The sequence below is a fragment of the Taeniopygia guttata genome, chromosome 1A (assembly GCF_048771995.1).
Source record: "Taeniopygia guttata chromosome 1A, bTaeGut7.mat, whole genome shotgun sequence".
NCBI lineage: Eukaryota > Metazoa > Chordata > Aves > Passeriformes > Estrildidae > Taeniopygia > Taeniopygia guttata.
The window spans coordinates 57,682,693-57,693,972 of NC_133025.1; the positions used below are offsets into that span (position 1 = coordinate 57,682,693).

The 11,280-nt window shown below is 43.2% G+C and overlaps 2 protein-coding genes across 7 annotated transcripts in view; one reads left to right on the forward strand and one right to left on the reverse strand.

Annotated features, from left to right (window-relative positions):
- Window positions 1-9,574, forward strand: part of BRAF (B-Raf proto-oncogene, serine/threonine kinase) — an 83,611-nt gene extending 74,037 nt beyond the window's left edge. For both annotated transcript variants that reach the window (XM_032746323.3, XM_012569232.5), the window contains one exon: window positions 828-9,574. In XM_032746323.3, coding sequence (XP_032602214.1) covers window positions 828-850 — 23 coding nt within the window. In that variant the 3' untranslated portion in view covers window positions 851-9,574. The remainder of the gene's footprint in view (window positions 1-827) is intronic.
- Window positions 1-11,277, reverse strand: part of NDUFB2 (NADH:ubiquinone oxidoreductase subunit B2) — a 50,009-nt gene extending 38,732 nt beyond the window's left edge. Inside the window, exons 1-4 of one of the 5 annotated variants that reach the window (XM_012569133.5) lie at window positions 11,117-11,277; window positions 10,893-11,037; window positions 10,732-10,816; window positions 10,146-10,337 (exon numbers count right to left, since the gene is read on the reverse strand). In XM_012569133.5, coding sequence (XP_012424587.3) covers window positions 10,742-10,816; window positions 10,893-11,037; window positions 11,117-11,190 — 294 coding nt within the window. In that variant the 5' untranslated portion in view covers window positions 11,191-11,277 and the 3' untranslated portion in view covers window positions 10,146-10,337; window positions 10,732-10,741. 5 annotated transcript variants of the gene reach the window in all.
- Between the last annotated feature and the right edge of the window lie 3 nt (window positions 11,278-11,280).

Genomic DNA, 11,280 nt, shown 5'->3' on the forward strand with positions numbered 1-11,280 from the left:
AGAGGATTAATATCTTAGACTCAGCTTCTATTCAGTCTTCTGTGAAACTCCTGAAAGACTTCAGGCAGCAATTTTACTCTGTGCCATAGTTGCATCCCCTCAGAAGTGGGACTATGAGTCTGTCTCACAGCACAGTGACACAAAATAAATTATGTAGGATTTCAGGACATCATCACATGTGAAAGCACTGCATATAATTATTCTTTATTCAGTAATTCTGAAGGAAGCATGGAGTTGCTTTATTTGTTATGCTCCCTGTAAGTGAGACCTAATTTCTAGTCTGGGGTTGAGTAGACAATCTCTCCATTCTTATATTTCTGTCAGTGGGTTGCTGTGCTGGTCTCTAAACCAAATCCTAGCACTATGTAACACTGGTTTTCTATTCAGGCACTTTACTGTATATAGTCTTTAAAGGGTAATGGATGTCTCATATAGTTCTTTGTTATTAAATCAGTTTTACAACAGAACAGAACTGGTTTGCAATTGGATGCATTATTGAAACTGGTGCTTCTCAGGAGGACATATGTGCAATAAGGAATTTAAAGTCAAAGTAAACTGACACATTTAATTTTCAAATGCATGATGAATTAGACTTTGCTTGAACTTTCACCTTCTTGGGAAGAATGGGTACGGCTTGCTTTCAAGAAATCTTTTGTTGGTTAAATATGCTGGGTCTGTATTCAATGTTCTCTCACTGTTGTGCTTTAATTTTAACTGTTTGCATTTTTTAACATCTTTTATATTTAGCCTGATGTTCAACTAGTCTCATAACTGAAATCACCTTTTTAAACCATGACTTAAACCAAGCTCTTGTCCTCCCTCTACAGGAGAATTTGCAGCGTTCAAGTAGCCACAGCACCATGGCAGCACCCACTCTGTTATTTAAGTCTTGTGTTCCTACAGTTTCTTAACATCAAAACTCCATTCTGCTCCGCAGAACCTAAAGTAATTTAGAAAAGATATCTATAAGCTTAAAAGTGGAGCAGAATGGAACCACCAGTCCAACACAATGGGAAAAAGTACCTTTTTGGGAACCAGAGTCCTCTGCTGCCAGTGTTTCTCCTTCAATACAAACCACCACGTGCATTCGGAGACCCGCAGTGGCTGCCTGTGCTGTTGGCATCATTCCCAGGAGAGAGGAGAGGGCGCTCTGGTGTGACTGTGCTGCTGCTGCCACTTAGGAGACTTGCTTTGGATGGTCTGCCGGCCGCCTTTCTCCCTCTAAGAGCTAACCATCAGAGGCTGAACGTCTGATGAGTGCTAATTTCAAAGAATAATTTTCCATTCTGATCCTTTTTTTTTTTTCCTGGTGTACTTACAGATTTATGGACAATGCAGTATCCCCTTTTCGCTGTATTACAGTGTCAAACACCTCAATCTGTCTATATTACTGGTGTTTATTCCTTTAAAATTAAAAGTGTGGGGCAGTGGGAGCTGGAGATGTTATTCTGAAGGCAGAGAGGTTCATCTGAAGGAAAAGGGGATGCTGCCACACCTTTTCAGATTTACTTTACCACTTCTTAAAAAGAACAAACAACCACCACCATCCTTAACCTTTCTCCTTTTCCAGTATTTTCTTGGTGTGTGCATATACAACATCTTATTGAAGGATTAGATCAATCCTCCTTTTGTTGGTCCAGCAACAAACTGAAGTTTAAAACAAATGTAGCGAGATTGTCCTCTCTTTTTTTTTTTATCATATGATACAATGTATTTATCAAAGATGTTATTGCAGCATCTAAAGTCTGTAGAAATCCTGATACAGACTGTGAATGGTGTATGTACCTACTTTAAAAGTTTTATTTTAAACTAGGGTGCAGGTTAATGCCAGGTACCTTACCAATATGTAATGTTTTCATAAATGAGGAAAAAAGTTCTCAGGTTGAATTGAATACAAATACAATCCCCCCTAGAATTAGACATTCCAAAAAATTATGTTTTGGTACTTTCAAGAGCTTTTTTTAAAGGATTTTTATCCTGTTAACTGAACGTCCTCTGATAAGTGTGTGTGTAAATGTGGAGCATCTTGTCCTAATGGCAAGTTGTTAGATCAAAACAAAACGGTACTTGCTGGATCCACGCTGACTCCTCCTCTCATTGCTTTCCTCCCTGTCATCTCTTCCCTTCTGCTTGTCTTTCCCCTCTGTACACTTGGCAAACTAGGACGAAGGTGGCGGTATCTCCATTAGAGTGCTTTGTTTTCCTGTCCTCCAGTCCTGGTTTTCAAATGGTTAGTAGCTTTTTGAAATTACCCAGTCAGGGAAAACAACAATACATAAAGTTCTGCACATCATTTACCTCTAGTAGACTATCTCGTGATGTGATCTGCTTGCAAAGCTCTCTGTATGTGGTATTACCTGTAAATTATTTGTACAGAGGCAAGGCGGACCACATTGGAAAGAAACTCAAGCTCGGACAGAAGTTTCCAGAATTTGATTCATATCAGCCCTGTACCACTCCAGGTGAGGCAGGAGAACTGACCCCCCTCTAGCAGGAAGGTTCTTGCTGGGAGAAAGTGAGGAGTGTTTAACAAAATCACCACACATAAATGAAGGAGTTAAATGTGTGTGTGAATGTGGTGTCCATGCTAAACGTGGATGTACTGAGTGAGGGTGCTGTCCTTCCCTCCCTAGGGAAAGTGGGGCTGTTCCTGTCTGGAGAAGGTTGCTCCCATTTGAAGGGAGAAAAGCACATGGGAAGTAGAAGGCGTTTTTAATACCCTGGAATTTTGCGGTGTTGCTGGTAGTCTGTTACATTTGTCAGTAAATATTTATTGGGGCTATAGGGACCGGACTGATCTGAAGTGGGAATTAAAACTGAAATACTGTGTATTCATATTAATTCCACAAACATTAGCAAGATAGCAATAGTGAATGACTTAATAGTCACTACAAGAATGAAGTGATTCATGTTGGTACATGAATAGAATTGATTTTGTGTACGGGACGCATTTTAAAAACGAAGGAAAAAAAAAGCACAATTTTGTTTTCTTGTCTGCTGTGGGTCTTCAGATGCTGTAAGATTTTTACCTTAATGAGGTTGGCAGGAATTTAAAAAGTAGCAATAGTCACTTATGAGTGTGGAGAAGCTGATGCAGAGCAGTGGTAGCAGATGGTGCAGTTGAAATGCTCCCAGGTGATCATCTGAGGCCAGTACCTGAGAGTTGGAGGGAGCCTGGGGCCATGGTGGCAGTAGGCAGGTGAGAGCATTTACCAGATACAGTCTCCCAGGGGAAAAGGAGTCCCTGCTTCTCCTTTCACCCCGTGCTTGTCTCCTGCCCCTTTGTGGGCTGTGGCCCCATTTTTACATGTCAGGGATACTGAGGTCAAGGTTCTCTCAAAAGAAGCTGTTAACAGAGCAAGTATGGACAGGTGGTTCGACAAACACATTTGTATCACAGAGCTTGTTAAAAGTTCTCATTTCCTTCCACAAAGTCATGCTGGCAGAAAATTCTCTGTTAGGAACTTCATTCTATCTGTGCTTAAAAGAACTTAATTTGGTGAAGATTCATTACCCATTAGTCTACAATATGCTTCTTGAGCCCATAGGAAAAGCGCAAGGAAAATTGCTATCCTTGTCCATGCAAAGCACTTTATAAGTAATACATGATCTCTGGGGGTTTTTTTTATTTGAGTTTGTTTCTTTGTAGTGTTGTTTTTCTTTTTTTTTTTTTTTTGTTTTTGTTGTTTTGGGGTTTTTTGTTTGTTTTTGGGTTTGTTTTTTTGGGGTTTTTTTTGTTTTGTTCTGTTTTTCTGGTTTTGTTATATATTTTTTTTTTCCTGAGGAATGTGCAAGTTGTTTGGCTGCTGTTTAGAGAAATCCTTTCAGGATGCATTTCTACTGGTTTCCTTGTTTGTTTCCCTCCAGATAGGTGTAGTAATGTGTGTTTGTCTATAAGAGTTCCCAGGTAATGCTCATGCAAAACTTTGAAAGAAATGTAGTTTGTAAATAATTGGGATTATTTTGGTTTTTATCTTTTTCTTCAGGAGTTTTTCCGGATGTCTTGCATGCCATCAGAGCCAATCTTGAAGATGCCCTGTAGATATTTAGTGAATGGGGAAACAAGAATAGATGAGAAATGAGTGCTCTCTGTAGCAGTAGGATGAAGGAAGTAAACTGAAATAACTAATACATTCATGCCTGTTGCCCTAAATTCCTTAAGCTCCTTTGTGGTGTCCCAATCACAGGCACATACCAAAGTATGGAAATGTGAGTACATTCTTCGTGTGCACGTGTTGGGACATACGCCTAGAGAGTCATACTGCAGCTTTTAGCTCTCTAGTATCTTGTATTTTGTAATCACTTGCAAAAGTACCAGTATCCAATCCCAGCTGTTTATGTCTTTATCAACCAGGCACAGACCTCCCCCTCTGCCTTTTCTTTTCCATACAGGTGACAGAGACCTGTTACACCTTCCTGCTCAGTATGTGATTGTTTCCCCTGGCATATTTGCCAGAACTGCAATATTGTGGTGGAGCTCAAACCAAATGGCAGGAATATAGAGGCCAGGTTACTTTGAAAGTAATTTCTGTGTTAGTTAAGTCCTACATAGCCCCAGATACAATTAGCCCAGTCATTTCTTTTTTCTTTCTGAACTCATGCAGGTCATTAAATCATCTTTTCTTGTACTTGAATGCTGTAGCAGCTAATGATGATGGAGAATGTTTGAGAACAAATACTGTCATTTTACTGACACATCATGGTGTCTTAGCATCACTTGGATTAGTATGTGCTCATTAGAGGCAGAACTTGGCCTTTGTGACAAAATGAGTGAAATTCTGATTGTTGATAAATACCATGTCTTTCCATAAATGCCCAAACTGGGGGAAAGATACCCTGAAGATCACACATAAATAGTTTTTCTTCTGTGTTTGCCTGGTGGTGTAAATGCATCCATCATGTTACAGAAGGCTGAGAGAAGCCAGATCCACAGACATGTCACAAACAAGTACGAATTGAAGCTTTGATATCTGGAGGGGCTAAATTTAGGGAAGAAGCATGTCGACATTTCACACTTTTGCAGCCTCTAGATTTCATTCCCTTCTTGACTGTGAGTGCAGCGTGTGTAGCACAAACTCTTCATAGTACTGTAGACAATGTGTCCTTTCTTGATAAAATGTATCGCATCTAGCACAGTGGGACGGGCAAAGCTTCTAGGTACAGCCAAGTTTAAAAAGTTAAAAAGCAGCTGCATGAGTGGACTCTTAGGGCATCACTCTGAAGGTGCTGAGTGTTCTGGTTTTCTGTGATGCATTTTATGTAGAAGTTTATAAAACAAACTTTGTTTACTGCAGCATTGTTACTGTGCATTTGCACTTGGTGTTTGTTTTGGCATGCATTTGAAAGACCTGTCTTCACTGCTTTATTACTTCACACTGATTTCATACCCAGCATATGAAGTTTGGCCAGGGCAAGTACTGGCTTCTGCACCTGGGTTGGATAACCCTGGTTGTGTGTATAGACTGGGGGATGAGAGGCTGAAGAGCACAAAGGGACCTGGGGCTCCTGGTCGATGGCAAGTTGAACATGAGCCAGCAGTGCCCTGGCAGCCAGGAGGGACAACCCTGTCCTGGGGGCATCTGGGCTGGGGTAGCCTCACCTGGAGTGCTGGGGACGGTTTTGGGTGCCACAGTGTAAGAAAGATTATTGCTATTAGACTATTAGTAATAAACTATTAGAGAGTGTCCAGAGGAGGGCCATGAGGATGGTGGAGGGGAAGCTGTATGAGGAGCAACTGAGGTCTCCTGGTGTGCTCCTCAGCCTGGAGGAGACTGAGTGGAAACCTCACTGCAGTTACAACTTCCTCGTGAGGAGAAGAGGAGGGGCAGGCACTGATCTCTTTTCTGTGGTGACCAATGACAGGACTCAAGGGAATGGCCTTAAGTTGCATCAGGGGATGTTTAGGCTGGGTATCAGGAAAAGGTTTTTCATCCAGGGGGTGGTCAGACATTGGAACAGGCTGCCCAGGGCAGTGATCACAGCACCAAGCCTGACAGAGTTCAAGAAGCATTTGGAAAATGCTCTCAGGCACATGGGGTGATTCTTGGGGTGTCCTGTGCAGGGCCAGGAGCTGGACTTTGATGACCCTTGTGGGTCCCTTCCAACTCAGCATATTCTATGATGCTGTGATTCTTACCTAATAAACTATCAGAAGAGCAGAGCCAGATTGTTAAAATGAAAAAGTTTGCATTTAAGTTTCAATGATGCTAACACAGAAGCTGCTAAGTCAGCACCATGACTTAGCAGTAACTATGAACCTGTGGAAGGACGAGGCTTTAAAAGCTACAGAATACAGACTACACCAAGAGGGAATTCAGATGCAAGCTAACTTCTCTCTTTTGTTTAGAAAAGAGAGCTAGCAAGACCCTCTGTTCAATGGTTTACATAGGGATCCCCCAAAACAGTTTTTGTAGTTTGCCAAATGATCATGTGCCTTTGCAAAACCTTAAGAAGTACAACAGAATGTAAACCAGGTGCTTTGTAACTAGAGCAGTGTCTTTGGTTTACATCTGCTGCAGTAGTTTTGTATATAGCTATCCCTTTAGGTAGGTAGTTTGGAGTTGGTCAACTCCTGTAAAGGAGCAAGGAGGCCAGAGAGCATTCCCCAAAATACCTGTTAGCATTTCAAAGATAAGGATTGAAGGATACCGAATTTAGTTACAGTAAACCCGCTGCTTGAAATCTGCTCTATCAACAGGTAATGAGGTTCATTTAACTTAGAAACAAGTAAGGCCTCCTTCCCTTCCAAAGACACAGATCTTGTTAAAGAAAGCTCCAAAGAGGCCTGAGGTTACACTCTTACAGCATCTTGGAAGGAGATGGTAGACGGAGAATGGGAGCTAGATGAGGAGAAACTGGTGGCTAGCATTCATACAACCAAGGTTCACATATATATATCAGACCGTACAATTAGTTCCTTGTCCCAGAAAATGGCACTAAGTTCTGTTTCTGGAATGTCAGCAGGTTTCCTCACTGCTTCCCTGGGCCTCTTGCAGTTGCTGTTCAGTGATCACATCCTGTTATTGCACATGAACTGTGGGAGATGGTAGGTGTCTTGTCAGCTGAGGGACAGCCAGTAGGTGTGAATTTGATTTGTTCAAATTTCCAGCTGGTTATGCAGAAATCTGGCAGTACCTACATATCAGTGTCATATTTAACCTACTTGTCCATAAAGGACAAAATAATGGGTTTGGATATTAATGCTTTTTCAGATCTTTTCTTCCTTGGGGCAGGACTTTTGGCATAATTGTAACTTACGAGGTTATGTCTAAATGCACAGTTGATATGAGATATCAGATCAATTTTAATTTGGGTTTGTTCCTTTTAGAAAACAAAGTGTAAAAATGTTCTACTTATGTTCCGGGAACTATCTGGAATCTTTCTACCTACCCCAAATTCTGCACTAAAAGTACATGTGATGGTTATTTTGTCTTTTTTTTTTTTTTTTTTTTTTTTTGGATGGGGGAGGTGCTTTTTAGGTTTTGAGGGGGTCTTTTTTGTTTTTATTTTGTTTTGGTTTTTTGTTTAGGAACTTCTAAACTACCTAGTATTTGCTTCATAGCATCCAGCAGCAGTGTGTTCAGCCTCCTCAAGGGTGGCCTGTCCAGTCATTTTGTCTAGTTTGTCATGTTTGCAGCAGCTGTACTTTAGAATAAGCCTTGTGTGACATTTACTTTTGAGCAAGTAAACCACAAAAATAACTTTGCTTTCTTTTTTTGTTGCTTATTTGGGTTTGAAAGATGGTCAGGTTTTGTTTTGATAAGTGTCATTCTGTGTTGCATTTGTATACTCACCCTTGTTGAAGAGAAAATCCATCTGTGTGTTTGGGAGTTCAGTGGTATATTAGGAGAAAAAATGAAGCCCATCATCTAGGCATGGATGTTGGATCTAGGGGGAAAAATGGACCAAACTTGGGTGTTGGGTTATTTGGGGATGGTGGGGGGTTGTGAGGGCATAATTTAAATTAACTCTGTCTAAAATAAAGTGTAAGTGCAATAAATGTGCTTTTTTTATTCAAAGCTGTGAACCTTTAGGAAAAAAAAAACACAAAAAAAAGTCAACCAAAAAAAAAAAAAGCACATCAGTCTTTCATGAGCCTTGTGTCCTACCTGCCTCCCCTTCCTCCCCTTCTCCACACTTCTCAACTGACAGAAACCTGACAGTGGCCAACTTACATGTGTTGGCAACCCAAATTAACATTGTTAGTCTGATCTCAGTGTTGGGATTGAGGAAAGTCCTGCCTCCTACTTCTTTTCCACTCTTGAAATTTTCTTGGGCTCCAGTAGTGCCCTGCACCTCTAGAGCAGACTCTGCCATCCTGGATGCACGAGCCAGCCCATCTGCTCTGTGACCATCCTGACTCCAGGTGCAGAGCTCCTCCTGGCCCTCCATTCTCTGGGTGGAACCTTCCTCCCTGCTGCCTGCGGGTGTAGTGCAGGCTCTCCTGGGCTGGACAGTGACATTATTCTTGAGCAACTGCAAAAGGAATCGGCCATCAGCTGCCTGATGGCACCCAACGCACACATGCAGGCTGGCCACTGTTGCCTTCTGTGACTCTGCTTGTTTTGCAGGAGCAGGTGTAGGTGTGTGTAACCTGTTGTGCATTACTTGCACTGTCTCTCTTTCTTACTTGAGCACAGGCTGCTTTTCCTAGATTAGGAAAGGGGCACAGGTCTCTCGGGCTTCCCAGGAGAGCACCATGCATGGAGCAGTGACGGAAGGGTTAGCACTCGCTGGTTGGACCCTCTGGGGGAGTAAGAGAGGACTGGCTTGTTTAAAGTTTATAGATACCCAGATCTATATCCTTTAAACTTTATTATTTTTATATATAGTCAAGACAGTGGCATTACCTCATAATACAGAGGCTTGTTTATGAGAGGCAAAGTACATAGTAAGGAGAGGAAAGGGAAATTTATATACAGATTTGATTTCTTTTGTTTGTTCCTTAGTGCAATGAAATGTATGTCCCACCACTTTAAACTCTGTGCTAACACACTCCTTTCAGCTGTATTTTTTCTTTTTTTTTTTTTTGACCACCAGAGGTTTGCAAGGGGCTTATGACTGCAAAGTAGAAGGTCCAGTCTGGTTACTTAAAAAAAAACAAAAACAACCCATTGTGTTAGTAGATTTCCATAGCTGCTTTTTTAAATCTACAATGGAGTAATTGTTTCGAAACTTGTATTTATTTTTTAATTCATAATAAAATGTTTATTTTTGGTTTCCTGTTAGGTAGGTCATGGCAACTCCCCTTCATTCCTTCTCAAGTTCCCCCTGTAACTGCCAATACAACTTATTTTTCTTGTTTGTTCCTTCTCCCTTTACTTTTGTTGTCCCTTCATTTGTACTTTGGAGTTTTTCTAATGTAAATTTGTACAATGGGAAATATTGTCCAGTTTGGTTAGAGAGCATGGAGACTTAAAACATATTAAAATTTGATAGCTGAATTCAGATTGAAGAAAACTATTTCAGTGTAAAGTTATTTAAAGAACTCTGTATTATATGAAAGGTAAAAAGTTCTATGTACTTGATGTGAATATGAGAATACTGCTATAATAAAGATTGACTGCATGGAAAAGTGTGAAGGAGATTGTTCATTGTGTCATGCATGACTCCTCTCCACAAAGCTGGAAGGGTACAACTCAGGTGGTTAAGGGGAGTGAAAATGTTACTTTAGGATATAACTCTGGAAGGGGAAAGAGAAGGAAAAAAATAATATCAAGGGACTCCCGCAGTGTAACCCTTCTCTCTTCATCTTCCTTAAGCTGCATCACTGCCTCTTCGACTGCTGTGCTGAGCCCTAAGGCTTTTTACCTTTACTACTCTGAACTTTCATATACCCAAGGGGAATTTTCCTTCATCCTGGGAAAAGCCTGGCACCAACTGGTCTGGGTTCTCTTCTAGGTGAACTCTCCTGCTTCTATGGCAATTTCCCCTCCCCTCTTCATTGGTTATTTGGCAGAGCCTTTATTGATAAGACTGTTACCTGCCATGCACTCATGGACCTTATTTCTTGGGGCAAGCACATTCTCTATCAAGTAGGCATTACAGAATCTCACATGTACTCAAGCAGTACAACTTTAAAGCTGTCATGGTCATTTTCCAAAAATTCTACTTAAAATAGAAAAAAAATACAGTTCAGCTTAGACTTTGTTTACAGTTTTATTCACATAAGGACCCAGGAGCCAAAGATTTGGTTCCAGGGGCCTCAATTAGTTCCAGGAACCTGAAAATAACAGAAGAGCTGAGAATCTTTTTGCTCATCATTTTCCCACCACGCAGAGCAGAAGAACGACCTCCTCAATGCTGCCTTCAGCAGTAGTTGAAGCTTTTGGTTGGAGCTGTAATGTGTGACACAACAGCTTAAAAAAGGCTGGGTAATTAAAGAACTGGAAACAAGCAAAAGCCTAAAACGTTTAAGGGGACATACAGACAGATCTTTAGAAACAGGGTATGTCTTCGAAGTTAGATAATGCTGGCTCTACAGAACAGCATGAAGAAAGTAATTTAGAGCCGGTACCAGGTAAGCTACAACTCCTAACAAAGCGGGTTGTTACAGTGCAGCATTATATTGCCAAAAGAGGGCTGCCTGGTGTCAGGCAGCCGAGACAGCCGTGTGAAGCAGTGAGCAGTGCGGACACTGCCTCCTGTGCCGCACGTTTCCCCGGGGCACGGACCCTGCAGCGGGACCAGCCGCGCTCAGGGCCGAGCGAGGAGAGGCGACGGGAGCCGTACCGGTGTGCTGCTATTCCTCATCGTCCGGAGGGATGCCGAGCTCCTCGTCCGTCCAAGCCGAAGCGTCGGGATACGGGAAGTGTCCCTGGGAGAGGGGCCCGTCAGAGCGCGGCCGGGGCCCGGCCCGCGCCCCCCGCCCCCGGCCACCGCGCCGGCCTCACCAGCACCATGTCCGAGCTGTGCCAGAAGTGCCAGAGGATCCAGAACCACATGAAGCCGCTGAGCACCTCGCCTCGGATCACCTGCGCCCGCGTCAGCTCCGGGAACTGCCGGTACCGCGGCGGGATGTGCACCCCGCCGCTCGCGCTGCAACACACCCGGCCCCGCCTCACTCCGGGCCCCGCCGGCCCCGGCCCGCCCGCCCCGCCCGGCCCGCCCCGCTCACCGCCGCCGCCCGGGCACGGCGGCCCCGGCCCGCAGCAGCCGCCCCGCCGCTCGGCCCAGCGCCGCCACCACCATGGCCGTGCCCAATGTCACCCGCACCGCCCAGCAACAGCCCCGGCCATTGGCGCTGCGCCGCCTTCCGGGGCGGAGACAGCCGCGGCACCG